This window comes from Sprattus sprattus (assembly GCF_963457725.1).
Source record: "Sprattus sprattus genome assembly, chromosome: 9".
In the NCBI taxonomy this organism is placed as follows: Eukaryota; Metazoa; Chordata; class Actinopteri; order Clupeiformes; family Clupeidae; genus Sprattus; species Sprattus sprattus.
This window is the reverse complement of record NC_137928.1, coordinates 26944021-26962757: the sequence shown is the minus strand read 5'-3', so window position 1 is coordinate 26962757 and position 18737 is coordinate 26944021. Positions and strand designations below refer to the sequence as shown.

The 18737-nt window shown below is 45.2% G+C and overlaps 1 protein-coding gene across 2 annotated transcripts in view; it reads right to left on the bottom strand.

The window, feature by feature from the left end:
* Positions 1-18737, bottom strand: part of agfg1a (ArfGAP with FG repeats 1a) — a 31892-nt gene extending 13155 nt beyond the window's left edge. For both annotated transcript variants that reach the window (XM_080845289.1, XM_080845290.1), the window contains exons 1-2: positions 18515-18737; positions 4047-4140 (exon numbers count right to left, since the gene is read on the bottom strand). In XM_080845289.1, the coding sequence (XP_080701415.1) occupies positions 4047-4140; positions 18515-18681 (261 nt within the window). In that variant the 5' untranslated portion in view covers positions 18682-18737. The remainder of the gene's footprint in view (positions 1-4046; positions 4141-18514) is intronic.

Here is an 18737-nt window from a genome sequence, read left to right as displayed (position 1 = left end):
TATGTGCCATCAATCATTCATGCCCACGGTGTCTGGCACAGGCTGGGCGAGAGGCAGCCCGGCGCCCGCAGCTACAGGCGCGGCACAAAAGATGTTCTCTCTCTCTCTCTCTCTCTCTCTTTCTTTCTCTCTCCGTCTCGGCCCTGCTGCCGCCACTGAAGGACTCCGACACCAGACAGAGAGCGGACTCCGAGCAGGTCACCAGAGGCGGTCAGAGAGCAGCGGTGACCAGAGGCCACTGTATGCAGCTTGGCTGAGTGAAAACATCTCATCTCTCATCCACCGTTTCCCAGACATCCCTTTCCTTTTTATCGACTCCTCCTCGATCACAGCCCTTGCCTCCATCCTTCTCTTCCTGCCAAGTCGACTCTCTTCAACATCATTCACACACGTCCAATTGTCGACTCATGTTGCCATTACAGTACTTCAATCTATTTGTTGTCCACCACCAAAAATCATAACTGAGGCACTCCTATGCGACCAGCACAGATAAATCTATTGTGTGTTTAACTACCACCTTGAGTCTATCATTACCACATCATTATTATGTTCTTACGTTAGCACAACCCTTTATCATTACCACATCATTATTATGTTTTTATGTTAGCACAACCCTTTATCATTACCACATCATTATTATGTTTTTATGTTAGTACAAACCTTTATCCATTACCACATCATTATTATGTTTTTATGTTAGTACAACCCTTTATCATTACCACATCATTATTATGTTTTTATGTTAGCACAACCCTTTATCCAAAGTGACACATCATTATTAGTATGAATGCCCCCTTGGTATGGAGCCTGTGACCTTGGCCCTTCCCTACATCTGACAAGCTACAGGAACACACAGTGATCCACCATTGCTCTCAGAGATCCCTACTGAAGCTGGGAGACGTACTGGCCTGCCATCTGCCACAAAGGCACTGGATTCAACACTGGCCCTGGAGCCTAGGGGTGTGAGTCAGGGGCCTGAGATGACAAGACAACACCCCCCCACCCCACCCCACCTGACAGACTCCGTCTGAATATGCATCCAATGAGGCGTTCTCCGCGCGCCTGCTGGCTGATGTGACTATGAGCTTTGGACTGGCTTAAAACCACTCAGTAATGTTGAACCATTAGAGGAGGAGAAGGATGATCCGACCCCCATTCAGGCTCCACATCCGTGCATTTGCACCATATACCAGGACTCTTACACAACGCTCAGAGTCCTACAGGGTTAACTTGCACTGTGTGCATGGTAGATAATGTGGTTGATGCTGGTTAATGGTGTTGGTCTGGTGTGTGGCTGGGACACGTAGTTAACTTTGGAGTAGGAAGAGGTTTTTTGTCTGGTGCTTCACTGCCATTATACTGGCGGAAGTGGAAGGGGAAGGGGGAGGGGGTTTAGCACATAGCAGCCAATGCTGTGGTAGAATTTGGCACATTCCAGAACATTCCTGGATTCCAAGGGAGCCCCTGACAAGGAAACATATGAAACACCTCACCGTCTCTCATTGGGGGAGGGGAGGGATATCTGACAGCAGATAAAGTACAGCAGAGAAATGAGAGCAGTGAAAGACACCAAGAGAAAAAAGAAAAAGAAAGGTCAGAGAGAGAAGAGAGAATGAGGGTGCAAAAGACTGACACTGACGCATGAGAGAGTGAGAGAGAGAGAGAGAGAGAGAGAAAGAGAGAGTAAGAGTGAGAGATAACGGGAGATGGTGGAATGCACTTAGGGGCTGTCCCAAGTGCTGTATTGGTTTTCAGAAACAGACTTTCTGGAAGATTCCAGCCTGCTTTCAGAGCCAAACAGCCCCAGCGACTCTACCACAACCAACCAGCACAATCCACAATTCACATAACCATGGCAACTACTCCTCCTCCTCCTCCTCCTGTCTCCTCTTTATTCATCTCCTCTTTCTTATCTGTTCTTTGTCTCAGAATTCATATAAGTATGCACAGGACAAAATCAGTTAATACATTACAAACACACACAGCCAAAATGAAATATGTGTGTGCATGTGTGTCCAATATAGGCCTAAAAGGAAAGCAGCACCTCAAAGTGCATGTCCCTGGCCTGCATACATGAAAAGCATATGCAAACAAGGTGGCACTGTTATGGATGCCACACAAGTGGTATCTCCCTCTGTGCAAGATCCTCACGAGATGTGCTGGTGTCTCACCTCCCTCTATGTGTAGCCACAGACCTAGCCTAAAGCTACATGAGAATGGCAACACAAAGCTTTTCTGACGGTAATGGGCTGAAGACCGTTGGTCACCTGCTAATACCGTTGCTGTTACAGCCCTTAACACAGGGCTTCCTATTAATCTAGAGATGAGAAGGAAATGGCATTTCCAATCATTAGAGTGAGATTCAGTGGAACGGTTCACATGAAGTTGCTGTAGGCAACATCCGCTCTTGTGGGTCCCCTCTGTCAGACACACTGAAATAGGACAGTGTTGACTGGTTCACAGAGTCAGGAGGTTTGTAACATTTCAGCTGAGAGTACCAGAGACGCTTCTTTTCCCTAAAGAACCTACTTTTGTGAGTGTACAAAAAAACATTAAAAAAATAAATAGGACAGTTTTAATGGCTGGGGCTCATTTCACCACAACAACATTAAAGTTCACACATTACTTATCATGCCAGAGAGAGAGGGAGAGGGGGGGGGGGGGGGGGGGGGGGAGTGAGAAAACTCCTTATCTTTCCCCAGCTTGGGAGAGGGCAGAAACATTATGCGTTTTAAATTCCTGTGTGTCCATCGGCCAAACTCATCTGGAGAACACACTACAGGGAGTCTTGTACACAACTTGTACTGCCTGCCTGCCTGCCTGCCTCCATGGCCACAGTGCTGGGGTAGCACCTTTGAAACGGCCTGGAGGGAGCTCTTCACATTCCCTCCCTGAAACGTGGATTCACTGGGAGTTCATCTCAAGCAGCATGGAGTGGTTTAGCGCTTACTTTCATCTCATCTCTGACAACTAGGCATTTTAATATGCATCAGTTTAAATAGATGGAGTCTCTCAAAAGGTAAAAACACATAATGACTGACAAATATGAAAACAGAATTGGAGTAGTGTGAGATGCACATTCACTTTTTGTGTGTCACAGGATGTCAAATGTCTCACGTCTCTCATTGCCAATTGCGTAGATTGATTGGGCGGTGATCAAATTCTGAGGTTGTCATCAAACTTGGAATAACTATCTATTCAACTGTAACCCAGAGTTGCACAACTTAAATAGTTTTGGGTTTTAGTACAATGTAGTTATTATACCAATCACCACATATATCACCACAACATACCAAACCTAACCTTAAACACAACCCTATATAACTCTAAATACATAATGTACCAGGGTCGGCTCAAGAGAGGTACCCTGCACTAATTCATTAAATGAGTGTGAAGTATCAAGTTCTAAAGGCTAGTTAAAAAGTCCCAACCAAGGTTCATTCATCCGGTCGGATAAGGCAATCTCTATTGAAAGAGCAGGAGGGCATATTTACTGCATGAGTGAGATCTGCATATTCATGGGAAACACTAAAGTCCTCTGTGTCATTCCTGACGCATATCTGAGTCACAGAGACACTGGAAGACAAACATTCAGGGGAAAAAACGACTGCAATGAACTTTGGTCTCTGACATGCCATCACTGCACAACCTCATTGCACCCCACAGGCCATCTAGTCAAGTCATAACAAGCTCAGAGATCATGCAGAACAACAAAACATCAAAAGCAAGTGTGCATCTCTATGGTCCTTTACCTTCTCTTCCTCCTCTACCCCCTCTCTCTCGCTCTCCCTCTCTTCATCCCCCCGCATACCTCTCCTACCCTAAGCAGAGATGTATTCCCCTTGCCCCCATGTAACATCACAGTTCACCCATCGACAGGCAGCACTAATGAATGCTGTCAGAGTCCATTTCTGATCGTCTGAACTCGGGCCTCTCTGCAGTGACCCGCTTCCCCCCCCTGCAGCCTTCCCCCGTAGGGCTCCGGTCCAGACGTGGAGGCCCTGACCTCCGGCCTGACCTGGGGAGCCTGAGTGGCGGGTGCCTACCTCGTTCCCGTGCTTCTGGAGAAACTCGATTTCCTGCTGCGCAAAGGTCGTCATGGAGATGGACTTCACTCTGTGAGGAGGGTTCAGCCCTCGTCTGTGGGTGGGGGGGAGGAAGGGGGGAGAGAGAGAAGGGGGGAAGAGAGAGGGTTGGAGGGGTTAATTTGTTTTCAGGAAAGTACACATCCAGTACGCAATCATTAGACTGGGCCCTGTGTGTGTGTGTGTGTGTGTGTGTGTGTGTGTGTGTGTGTGTGTGTAGAAGAAAGGGGGCAAGAGATAGTAAGTGAGTGGAAGATCTCTAGTCTGGGACAATTCATTAGAATCCTGCTGGGCTCTGGGCTTATTACACACACAGATATGGGACAAGGACAGAGACAGACATCAGGGCTCCTCTCTCTTTTGTGTGTGTGTGTGTGTGTGTGTGTGTGTGTGTGTGTGTGTGTGTGTGTGTGTGTGTGTGTGTGTGTGTGTGTGTGTGTGTGTGCACGCGCGCGCCAAAGCCTCATGAGTGTTCGTGTCCTCAGACTAGGATCTACAATATCTTGGCCATCGCTACGGTATGCAGAGCAGTTCAGCGGAAAAGAATTTACAAGGGCTTACCTAACAACAACATGCAAAAAAGTGTTCTATGAGGGCCATTTCCTTACACCATTTACCCCTTCCTGATAAGAACTCCCATGGGGAAGAGGAAAGAGGTCTTATGCGTGAGTGAATTTATGTGTGTGTGTGTGTGTGTGTGTGTGTGTGTGTGTGTGTGTGTGTGGTGTACAGAGTGAAACCACACCCTTCCATTCCTCTTCCCCTCATCTCATCATGCATCCTTCATCTTTTCCTTGGACTAAATTGGTTCTCTCTCATCAACCCTCCTTCCCTCTCTCAACTTCACCCTCCCTTCCCCTCTCTTAACGTCACCCTCCCTTTCTGTCCCTCTCTCAACTTCACCCTCCCTTCCCCTCTCTTAACCTCACCCTCCCTTTCTGTCCCTCTCTCATCCTCACCCTCCCTTCTCTCTCTCTCAACCTCACCCTCCCCCTCCGTTTCAGTCAGACCCTGCCCAATTCCCAGCTGAGCTCTCTCTTCAAGGCTTCAAAAACACAAGTAGGACATTTTATTTGGGTTGGCAAACATCTCCTCACCCTCCCTCCTTCTCTCTCTCTGTCATACATATTGCAGTATAGCTGGCATGAGAACACCCTCTTGGCCATTAAGTCCTATCACTGTGCTAATCATAAAATGGAGAGGAGCAGACATCTGAGACACGCTATTTACACACACACACACACACAAACACACACACTTGATCACACACACACACACACGATCACACACACACACACACACTTGATCACACACACACACACACACACTTGATCACACACACACACACACTTGATCAATCACAAGACTGTACAAGCACACATGCACACACACACAGGCCAGTAACACTCATATACATTTGTATGCAAACACAAGTTCAATCAAGTAACTTTTAGTAATGAAGAGAGATGGATTCCCTAAAGCAGTGGTCCTCAACCACCGGGCCGTGGCCCGGTACCGGTCCGTGAGGCATTTGTTACCGGGCCGCACAGAAAGAATAAATAATTTATATCAATTCCGCTGTATTAATTATTAGCGTCTGAAAGGTGTTTTATTATGATAAACGCGCTGATTTTCCCGGACGTCACATTCGCCTGTGCCTCTTGTCACGTCAAGACGCTTGTCAAGTTCAAGTGATGCATCACTCAATACATAAGCCCGCAAACTAGCAAAAACATCTTTGGAGAGCTTCTTTGCAAAGATGAAAAGGCCAACTAAGGAGCCAAAAGAGGAGCCTACGACCTTCAAAAGAGAAAGCTTCTTTTAACAGACAATACCAGGAGTCATAGCCTACTTAAAATACGGGTTTATCGCAACATGTGATTCTCACGCACCAAGTCCGCTCTGTTTAATATGTGGCGACATTCTAGCAAACGAGCCAATGAAGCCTTTAAAACTGCTTCGGCACATGGAGACCAAGCACTGATTCAGAGTTATGGTGAGTTGTATTTTTCATGCACTTAACGTTCGTACAATGGTGTTGGCCGCAAATTAACTCCACCTAACGTTAATGTTAGCTTTTGTGTATGAGCAGACCGGGCTTCATTCTATCAAACTCGGGTGCAATTGATTGATTCACATCAATATGAATGGTTGACGTGACTAATAAGACGTGTAAAATGACACCTTGAAGCCGGTCCGTGAAAAAATTCCTACATTAAACCGGTCCGTGGTGCAAAAAAGGTTGGGGACCCCTGCCCTAAAGGACATGAGTTGACAAAGAACATTGCGTCATTCAACATACCTGTGACATGGATACAGGCTGTGTGTAGTGTGTGTGCGTGTGTGTGTATGTATGTATGTATGTATGTGTGTGTGTGTGTGTGTGTGTAGAAGCCTTATTACATTTGACCAAGCCCTTAAATAATTCAGAGCACCGCTATGGGCGACTGAATTGAACAGTGATAGGGCTGAGGACCACTCACAGACACATCCACCATCTGTGGAGGGAGAACAGAGCTCACTGCTGGTGCACACACCTCAGGAGTGTTGGGTCACCTACTGGATGACAGCAGGGAGGCTGGACGGCCTCACTGCTCTGGGGGCTAGAGACACACACACTCTTTCTCACACACACACACACCTCTTTATTCCTCTTCTCTGGTTATCACTACCTTAGGGGGTACCATGCTGATAACACAGGCTCTTCAGTGTGGTCCACTGCATGAGTGAGTAAACCTCTTGCTTAAAGAGAGGATGACAGCTTCAATTTGCAGCCTACAAGGTGCAGGGGGGGGGGGGGGGGGGGGTTCCCTGAGCTCAAAGTGACTTTGGCTGGAGCTCACGTCGAGCGTCTGGTGAGATCTATGCCAAACACCGTCCCCGGCTCTTTAATCCCATCAGGGGACTTATCATGGACTCTTACTAGCGCGGCCAGCAGCCGACTCGGACCACAGCTGACCCTCAAATGGAATGGATCCACTCAGGGATTCATCTGAAGTTGCCAGAAATCCTAATCCCAATATTACAGCCACAAGCTTGTATGCAGCATTTTGACCCCCCAGTTGGATTCAGTGGACCCCCGCCAAATTAGGGCTATGTACTTCAGAGAATCAGAGGGCGCCTGTCAGGTTGGTATCCCCACAGCTGAGTGACAGGTTCACACAGGAGGACCCGTAACCTTCGGGACGAGGGTCAAAAGGACCGCACGCATCCGCTGGCTCAGCCCTGACGTGAAGCATGCACAGCTGGCCAGGCGTTACCTGACACAACCTGCTCCCAAGGGAAAAGACAATCTCTTACAAATGTTCCTGTTTCCTCTTATGCAATCAGAAAAGGATCTCATCCAGGATCTGAGCCCATGAGACAAGAGTAAAACATTCCTCAGTGGTTTATCTCAAATGAAAAGCAGCCCAGGACTAAAGAGAGACAGAGTAGCTAAATAGACTAGGAGCTTTGTTTAGACACCACTACCAAATGATTTCACACAGAAAGTCCACTATTGTGCCAATATCATTCAAATCTAGTCAGAGGACATGAACATTCAATTCAATTTTATTTATATGGCACCGAAACAATACGATTGTATCAAGACGCTTTACAGAGCCCAAGGCCGGAAACCCTGTGACCGAGTTTCATTGTCATTTAAACTCACACGATCACGACTCTCACCGCCAGATGGGACAATCTACTGCCATCAGGAAAATAGCCTAATGCAGGGCTCGGATGAGGAAGAATATTATAGACTACCTGTTTTCGGCGTGTAGGCGTGCAGGCTACACGCCGAAAACAGGTAGTCAATAATATTCTTCTTCATCCGAGCCCTGCATTAGGCTATTTCCCTGATGGCAGTAGATTGTCATGGTCACACACATTCTGAACTCTTACTAATGATGTATAACGTTTTCTTAATATATAATGTTTTCTTAATACCACACCCTATTCCTTGCCAGTAGCTTCTCAGCATGTTCAATAATGTCTTGTGTGTCATTATTACCATTACATACACAAATTACATATATTACCATCAAAGTGAAGCAATTGTGTGGTTGTTCCCACTATTGTTTGGCAAGACTCTGGCATCCGTCATGTTTTGTGCCACATCAGCTATTTCCTCCTTCCTCATTTGTCCTCATTGCATCAGAACTTATCAGAGTGCATTTCCTGAAACAACTCCAGGGTATTTCAAATCTAGATGGATGAATCAGGCCATACAAAGTACTACGCCTAATCTGCTGACAAGTGTGTCTGACGACCCAGTTAGTGAGTAAGATATCTCTTTAATGTCCCATTACGCGCAGATTAGATGCTTCCAACACGTACTCTCCTGTGTGTTTTTAGTAATGTGTGTGTGTGTGTGTGTGTGTGTGTGTGTGTGTGTGTGTGTGTGTGTCTATTCTAAGTAGTGGGAGTGATTGTACAGCGTTGCTCTCATTGCTGGAGGATGGCCTGGGTGAAGCAGACTAGAGCAGAGGCCTGATTAACAGCACGGTGCAGAGAGGAGAGATACGTTATCTAGCCTGAGGGAGATAGAGCTCATTAATGACCAACCCACTTCAACAGTCACCAACAAGGACATTTGCTACAACAGAAGTATGCACACCCACCTACGTATTTCAATGACACTCATTTGATAAGATTAAACTTCACTAACAACAGAAAAATATGGCATGCAGGAGGTCTGATGATTGTGAGTGTGTGAAGGCCTCAATATACTTCTGCATCCCCTCTCCGTCCTCGAAAAAAAATGGGCGGGCGGTGGATTCAGAAAAATTTAGACAAATTTGAACGTACTAGTCGGTGCTACATACTACTCCGACGGCTATCCGTCCTGAAACCTTTTCAGCGCCGGACCACTTGGTGGGGTAATGACTGTTTGTCGAGGCCGTAGCTACCCCATTACCTCTTTGTTGGAAGTCTTTGATTGTTTTTACTCCCTTTCCTCCCTCCTCGCAACTGTCACTGACATGACATGTAGGCAGGTGTCGTTACATGGGCCTTGGAGACATGTAGTTCAGTTATAATTCACATGTCTAATGCTATATATATTCACTTGAGAAGGCAAATGTATCTCCATCGTGGTGGTCATTTTTTTTTGTGAAAAACATAGTAGCGATTTATAACAGAACAATATGCTTATCTTACATACAATAGAGAAACTATTATAAAACGATCCAATAAAATGAATACGTTCTTATTTTCTTTGGTATTTTTGTCACATTCAGATTTGCATGATTTCTGGGTAACCTTTATATCAATACAACGCTATGACAACGCACTCATTGTGGCCAAGAGACGGTTGTCAAAAAGTGGTAACGTGAATGTGTCACTATGAAACAAAGCATGCACACTTCGAACAAAATTACCCCCAAAACTCTGAGAAAAGGGCCAGAAAAATAAACCCACGGTAATCCTACCAATCAACATGCAGTTGTATAGTTATATCAGCCACACAACAAGAGCATGCATACCTCAACATACAGTTGTGGGACTGCCTTTTCAACCATGAATATGTTGAAAAACACATACAGGAGCACACTTACTTATAATCCTCTCCCTGGACACCTTTAATGCCCAATTTCCAAGAAGACGATCTTAGAGAAATTGCTGTGTGTGTGGTAGTCGTTTATTGTATAAATACCTCTTCCCGGCAATCCTCACATACAGCGAACGATGGCAACAAGACAATGGCTGATGGTGGAGCTGGACTAGTTTGAGTTTGTTAGCAGAGGACGTGCTTGTAGCAATTTTTTTTGGGTGACAACTACAACAACAACAGAACAGGAGACAGAGGCGCAGGTGGTATGTACGTTTACTATATTTTCCGCCAAATCAAGCGTTTGCGTATTCACAATAACACTCAAAAGTGTGCTGCTAATGCTTAGACCAGATACAGATAGTAGCTAGCTAGCCTCGCTGCTAACAAGTACAACGTTATCGTGCTGATTATGCTCTCACACGCCAGCCTCATTGAGGCAAAAGTAATTTTTGCCTCAAATGTCTTTCACATGCCGTATGTAAAGTCAGACATTCTAAATAGGTTTTACACATACATGTAATACATTCCTATTTAATGAATGCAAAGCCACCAGCCAAGAGACCAACAGTGGTCGGGAGCAATGTACTTTTCGAGGGTTTAAATAAAATACAGTAGCCGTAATGCCGCAGGAGGTGAGGCTTTGTAGTTTACCAAAGTCGTACTAAAGCATTTTGACGGAAAACAGGAAATGTGAGGTCCTGACATGTGTGATTCCGGAAATGATGTTGTTTGGAAATGATGCCGTAAGCTGGCCAATCACAGCCAAGGGGGTATCCGACTCTCTCCGACTCTTTAAGAAAAGTTAGAAAAAAGCGTTTGTCTCCGACCAGCTCTCCGACGGCTCAGATGGACGTCAACACCTGGGTGAAGGTGTTACCAAGGCGTGCCAAAGTGCCCCTCTACGACCAAATTGGAGAGAATCGTAGAAGTGTAAAAAGGCCTTGAGTGTGTGAGTGTGTGAGTGTGTGTGTGTGTGTGTGTGTGTGTGTTTGAGAATGATGCCAGCACAGACACAGGTGCCGGCTGTTGTCGGTTCTCACCTGTGTGTGAGTGGGTGTGTGGGGATTCCACTGTGTGATTGTGGAGAGAAAGAGGGAAGCCCTTGGGCGGGGTGTGTGTGTGTGTGTGTGTGTGTGTGTGTGTGTGTGACAGTATAACAGAAAAGATAGGCAGCTTGAGCACCACATAAGGGACATGTCACACATAAGTAGGTCAGGACACATACGTCTGTGTGTGTGTGTGTGTGTGTGTGTGTGTGTGTGTGTGTGTGTACACACTGCTGAAGGGAAAACAAAAACCCTTTTACAAAACAAAAGTCATATGTGAATAACATATCAGGTTATGACTCATTTACATGACTAGCTCTGTAGTTCCCATAACTAGATATATCTGCATCACACACACACACACATCAGTTCTCTCCAGTGGATGTGCTTTCTGTGTGTGGTGTCCATGTTCCCAGCCTTGGGCAGGTAACAGTGGAAGCTAGTTCAGGAAATCTGGGTCAGATACTGGGAAAGTATCCACTACACTCCCAGCTTTCAAGTGCCTGGTTACAATAAAGTACTGTTACAGCCACACAATATGTTGGGTTTTTTGTGCAAGGAAAAATATATATATTATTATTTCGCGTTTTGGATATTCTTGAGCACTGCAGATAGACATTATAATTTATGTGTGTGTCTTTCTATATTAAACAGAGATAGTGTACAGAGCTAAAGACATCATTGGTAGAGTGTCTGTGTGTGTGTGTGTCAGAGATACAGAGACTTCTGTGTGTGTGTGATGCAGAGAGAGGGAGTACTAAATGGATATATTCAGCCATTAGGGTGTGTGAGCCGGCAGACGCACAAAGAAGCTACTGCCTCCTAGTTGGTGCTCCCCCTCACAGCTGCAGAATACCAACACACACAGAGTCGCGAAGAGCTGTACGATCTCTCTCACACACACACACACACACACACACACACACACACACACACACTCCACCGGAGAGCTGTGTATAATCTCTCTGTTTAAAACAGACATGCACATACACACGCACACACACACCCTTTGTACCACATTTGAGACAAGCAGCAACGTACCTGTCCATCATTTGCATAATGTTTTTCCCTGACAAAATAACTCCCCTCAGCCTCCGCTGCTGGGCCAATCACAGCCTCCCCTGCTGGGCCAATCACAGCCTCCCTTGCTGGGCCAATCACAGAACTAGGCTGATGTGCCTGGAAGAAACAGCTGGGTTGACAGGAGCTCCGCCCGCCTGTGTGTTTGGACTGAGGGCGCCTGGAGTTTACCTGTCCGGAGGCAACACACATGCCACCTGGAATGATGCAGCTACTACTAAGACACTGGTTCCACCTGGCAATAAGATCATTTTATATGACGTGATATGACCACCAATCATATTCATTCTAGTCTCATACACATTAATGACTGGAGCCTTTTTAAGCAAATGTTAAATGATGAGGCATCATTCACCCTTATCGTGTCAAACCCAACAGCAGCGAAGGCCTTTCTGTATCTGAGTGGCCTTGCTTTAGTCTTCCATCTTCCTCTAAATGGTTCGTGCTACAGCTGGCACAAGCGAAAGGATAAGGATGTAATCGCTGAGATTAGGTGAGCTGGCAAATTCAGCTTTTTGTCCAAATCTTTTAACTGCAACACCATTTGTACTATATAAAAAAAACTCTACAAATTCCCTACTGAAGCATATTGCACAGCCTTCTTCAGCTCAGAGGCCTCCGTAGCCCAGTGGTAGCCCAGTGGTAGCCCAGAGGTAGCCCAGAGGTAGCCCAGAGGTAGCCCAGAGGTAGCCCAGTGGTAGCCCAGGGGTAGCCCAGAGGTAGCCCAGGGGTAGCCCAGTACATGCAGGCCTGTGAAATGGACTGATCAGAGGGCATGTCTTGAAAAAAGAATGCGTGGCCTAAAGGCAGACAACCACAGGTAGGCTATAGGGCACATACTCTTGACAACCCCGCCTCATGCAGTCAGACACACTTAACACAGGCATGGAATAAATGACCAGCTTTCAAACATAAAACACAAACATGCACATTTCAAGTGGTCCCACCCTCTCTCTCAAATACAAACACACACTGTTGTTCTTCAAGCAGCCAACACACCCACAGAAGGAATGTGTTTACACAACGACCCCTTCAAGAGCCTTTGTGAGTGTCAGGTGTGTGTGTGACGTGTGTTTTGACCCTGTAGTGACCTGCCCGAGATCTCCCTTCCTAGCTCCCTGCTCCCCCCAAGACAAAGGATCAGAGTGAAATAGGGCATCTAAGCTTAACTTCTAGTGTCATCTAGCGATTTTTGACAGGGCTTGCTCTCATACTTCACGGGTCAACCTAAAGGCCACGGATAGCAGTGCTGTATTCAAGCATGTCAATAACTCAGTGTTGTACGAATGTGGTGTATTTATTACAGTGCACTAGTGGAGTGAAGCCATTTTACTGGTTCAGGCAATGCAAAAGGGCCACATGGCCAGGTCAGACACACAGCACACCAACACCCAAACTCTGAACTGAAACAAAGTTTGAATTTATTGTCATTTAGATTGTAAAATATTTCTTACCAACATACACACATGAAAAGCGATTAATTGAACAACTGATACGCTCACTCTCTCATTAATACCCCACCTTCAAACCAGCTAAATACTGAGAGCTACCCATCAGCAGAATCAGAAACAGGCGTCAATTTCCCTAAGCAGGCAAGGCTACATTGATCCATACCATCTCATCCGCCAATACAACATGACAAAACTGCCTCACGCGGTCTCCTGACCAGCCAATCAGGCTCCAGTTGAGGGGTTTCCCCATCAGCCCTTGCCCTACTCTCAGATCCCTAGGAGACTCCAGACAGATCTCTCAGGACACAGGGAAGTGTGCCGGCGCTCAGAAAAGAACTCAATTAAGGCAGACCCACAGCACTGCAGGGAAATGCACGCCTCTCCATCCCCAACTAGAGTGAGGGATGAACAAGTCAAGACGAGAGGGGCGCTGGAGAAGATGTGGGCCGAGGAGGAGAGGAAGAGAGTGGAGGGGATCCCATAAGCATGACCGTTATGTAGAGGAGTGGGGCCCAGGGTTGCCAGGAGACAAATAGAGGTTAACAGGTGAAGGCATAAAGATGGATAAGGGAGGGTGAAAAGTAAGGTCACACACACATAACTCATAGACCTAGACCAGACTTCTACAGTAGGTCCTTAAATCAATAGGGGTGTGCAAAAAAATCGATTCACAATCGTATCGCGATTCAAGTGCTTTCGATTCAGAATCGATTCATAGAATTCCAAAAATCGAATGTGTGTTTTTTTTTTTAAGATTAAGGTTCTTTTTGGCTTCGCAAACTGTGTAATAGGCTAACGTTACGGTTTGAGTGATGGTGAGCGCGATACGGCGAAATGGTTGATCAAAAGCTTCTGAATAGAAAGTTTACCTTTAAAAGTTGTGTTGTGGAAAAGAAGCGAGCTTCACTGTTGTCTGAAAATGTCAACAGGCAGATGGCTGAAAGCACAGAAGTAGTAGGCTTACCTTTTATTGGTAACCTAACTGTTACGGTTCATTGTTTTTGAAATAAGAGGCCTGACTTCTATGTTCACAGCAAACTTGAAAAAAAGAAAATATTAAGCCATGGTTTAACTGCACTAGAGTCTGAAATGTGCACTTTATAATTTTATTTTGTACCGCCCTGTTTGGCAATGTTGTTTTTCAATAAAATAAAACATCGCATAAAGCAAGCCAATCCACTTTTCCATGATAAGAGCATTAAAATAAAATTTGCGATTAATCGCGATTAAATATTTTAATCGTTTGACAGCACTAACATTTACATACTGTGAATCAATTTTTTTTTTAAATCGAGAATCGTTTTTGAAACGAAAATCGATTTTGAATCGAATCGTGAGCCTAAAAATCGGTATCGAATCGAATCGTGACATTTTCTGAATCGTGCACCCCTATAAATCAACCCTCCTCGCTGTGTGGTGCAGTAAAAACATGGCTGCCTGTCTCCACCGGAGGAAGAGATGAGAAAGTCAGGATGAAAAATGAGGAGAGCTAGAGAAGATAAGAGCCATCAACAGTAAGAGGAGAGCAGAAATACTTCAGCAAGGATCAGCAACACAGTCCATTTCCGTAACATCCATAACGCTGGGTATTTTGTCACTTCTCTCAAAATCCAAAGGGTCAAAACATTTCATATTGCAGGCTTATCTTTATCCCAATAAGTGTAACTAAAATATGTATATTCAATTTTCTAATTCAAATCAATGCCTTGTCAATGTTAAGCTTAGTTTCCAAATTTCTCTCTGAATGTAACATCCATAACGCTGGAATTGCCCAGGAGTTATAGGAGTGGTGAGGAGAACAATGAGGTTCAGATGTGAAGGTTAGAACACGGAAGAGAGGGTGGAGAGGGCAAGGACATACAGGACATGGTGTGTTTTGGGGATGACATCGCTAGTAATACAGCACTGCTGATTGTGCAGTGTTTTAAGAGACCCAAAGTGTCTGAAGAGTCTTCGTATTTTGTAGTGCGGAGGGAAACTACAGCTAGACACATATGAGCAATAAAATAGCCCTGCTGTATGTGTTCAGCAAACTTTGCTGTAACAAGCTTGCTAGCCACACAGCTAATGATAATAAACTCTTACCCTTACATGGTACACTGAAAGATTCTCAAACAGTACACAACACCACTATTATTCAGTTATCAAGCACAATGTATGCTAGACATGATGAACTAGTAAGATATGCTAGCTAGTTAGCCGGTCCTAGTTGCTAGTGTAATCACACAAAATCCACCTTTTTTTCTTTTGTGAAGTGAAGCAGCACCTTATTTTATTTAGACTTGGCAAACCGAACAAAACTTGCGATTGTAGCAAACCATAAGAACTGTTATCATTGTATCTCTAGTGTGTGCAACACCTACATCCGTCTCCCCTCAATCAGTTGTCCTAGGTTGGGAGGAGCCCCACTGTCTTAACTAATAACCAGTGAGTCAACACAGTGGGGGTACACACGGGAGAGAAGAGGAGCGGAGAGGAGAGGAGAGTCCTTCCTCTCTCTTCATCCAACAGACAATTATTAACCATTAGCACACTAACCATGGGAGACATGACAACACCCCACAGTGACACACAGCAGGGGAAAGGTGAGGGCTAAAGGTAACCGGGGGGATCTGAGAGATTCCAGAGCAACCATGCATTTCCTGGGATTTCTCCCACTCTGTGGGGATCTGTCTGAACACAGCTGGGTCCCAACAGTGCTCATCATCACATCTACCGCATAGGATATAGATAGACAGACGTCACAAAGCCGCAGTAAGAGTCTGCACAATGACGTGCATTTCTTTCAAGTGATCCAAAAATTCAAAACACCCAGAAGCAGACTGCAATGCAGGCCAAAGGAAACACTCACTCACACCAACAGACACAAAGCACCCCTTTCAGTCACGCATGGGACTTCAATACGACATGATTGGGATTCATCAAACTTTTTTCTTACAAGTGATGACCCATGAGAGATCTATGATCTTACATTATGTCATGAAGGATAACTGGGTCACTGAATTTCACCAAACAATTAGGATTATTTCTTCGTGCTGCAACAGATTGTTTGGATGGAGGTCAAAGCAGCATTTCTGAGTTAGCTAGCTGTATAACTGTGCTAAGTACAACCTGGAGAAATCCCACAATTCTGAAACAGACTGTCAAAAATATTGTGTTTATGTTTTCAGGCTACTTGGTGGATCTGGATTTGGATCATTGTAATCCTTCTGTGTGTGTGAAATATCCCCTGCCATGTTCACTAATGTGGCAAACTTAAAGGGTCAAGGAATGGTGTTGCTAAATGCGGTGTGTCTAGCAGGCAGAAGTATCTGTAAAATGAGAACAGAAACTGGCTGTGTTGAACATGTGACTGAACTTCCAGGAACCAATTTGTCCGCATTCTCTTTGTACAGGTGCAAAAAGATGGTCAATGGACACAATATTTGCTAAGAAAAGGTACACAAGTACACACACACACACACACACACACACACACACACACACACACACACACACACACACACACACACACACACACACACACACACACACACACACACACACACACGCTTCTACCTATAAAATAAACCATTCTTCTATGAAGGGTTATATGAGCTGTTAAGGTGAATACTTGTGGGCTCAAATAATGACTGTAGTGCCCAAATTGTGAGTACTTCAGGCCAAAACGTCAGGGTCTTCTTAAATAGTCATTAAGAGATCATCTTTGTGACATTGTTTCCATGTAGGGGAAACAGCTCTGGACAGGAAAGTCAAGTGCACACGCTTTTTAAGCTCACCCTTACAAAGGAGCCATTACAAAGATGCGAGTACACAGCTTAGGCTATGTGATGGCTCTTTCTAGCTTCTCTTCTCTTTTTTGCTGGACATATTTATGAATGGCACAACAGTAAAGAAATATTATACGATTCCAATATTACGTAGTAAAGCTGACTGGTCACCAACCCATCTCTTAAAATTCTTTTCTTTAACTTCCCGTTGAATTCTGATTATTTTCCATTTTTGGGAGGGGCAGGGACAAATATTTAACACTAATCCTAAATCCGTAGCTGTACAGATGCTGAGTTACACAACCACGCAGGGTCGGACCGAGCTGGATTGAGTCACTGACAACTGTCAAAAGCATTTCGTGCCAACTAACAGTAACGTAAGCTAGCTAATTGAATGGACAGTCAGTTAGCTATCCCACAATAGCACCACAGTGTGCATGTGGAAAGTCATTACTGACTTTCAAATGAGAGGAGGCGAGTTGGCACTGTGCGCCACATCAATAATAAACAAGGTGCAAACGATAAACAAGTGTATGATTACGCGCCATTGTGAACTGCCCTCGCAGAGTCGTGGCGTGCTGCAGGCTATTAACAGAGCCCATCATTTAGCATCAATCAACAAGTTGTCACAAGCTTTGGCTCGGGGCTAAACTACGTCTGAGGTACTAGATAGCGGTGGTCAAGCCAACTGTCACTACTTGCCGGTTGTTTGAATTGCTGTTCAAGAACCGCCTTGTTGTCTGCTCTTGCTAGCTACCGGTCAATGACGAGATAACGGCTAAATTCTTGAGGGCGCTATGTCAAGCTATCCAACAGACAGTCTTACAATATAGGTTTCAACTAAATCACAAATAAATGTCCTGCTACTCTCCAACGCTGTGGGTCGTTTTGAATACAAACTGTGTGACGAATCGTTTTTCATAACAGTCCTCGATAAATATTGTAGATGAACTTGGCTGGTAGCTTTGAAGAAAGGGGCCTGGATAATGCAGCTAGCCGTAGCTAGCGCGCCTTACCAGGTCAGAATCAGGGGCGTCTCACAACTAGCCAATGTGCGCTGGATGGGTATCTCAAACTCGACATGATAACGTTAACCTTAAATATCCTAGCTTGACTCTTTAGCTTGTGACAGTCAATGTAAGCCATCATTACTTTTCCGAACAGCATCACAAACGTACCACCAGGCTATTTGTTAACAAAAACATTAAACCAGCTATAACATGTCTATCACAACAAGATCATGAAGTTGCTCCGTGTTAGCACTGCCCTATGGTAGCGATTATGTTAACGCGCTGTTACAGCTAAATGTCTGGCTAAATAGCTTAGCTTTGAATGTGGCTAGCCGGCTAGCTACCCAACCCCCCACCCACCAGACAAAAATGCAGACAATAATGTCGGCTTGTGTTGAAGGCAGGTCTACAAACTCTTATGTGAAGTGTTTGTAGTTTCCTCTAACATTTAACATCCATTAATATGTGCATGTCCTCAATGTAATAAGGTCACTTGCCAATAAAAACGATCTGCAAATAGGCAAAGTGTTACTTACAGAATACCGGAGCAGGAGGTACAGACGAAAGACCCCACCGTCATGTTGGCATAGGTTGGGCCGCGTTGGTCGCAGTCAAAGCACTTTCTATTGGGAGGCAAACTAGTCATTTCTCGGAGCATCTTCAGGTGTTTCTCCTCCTGCTTTCGCTTCGCACTCGCAGCCATGGCTGGGGCCAGGATAGGTAGGATCAAGGGAGGGGGAAAGACAAACCGGCGAGGGA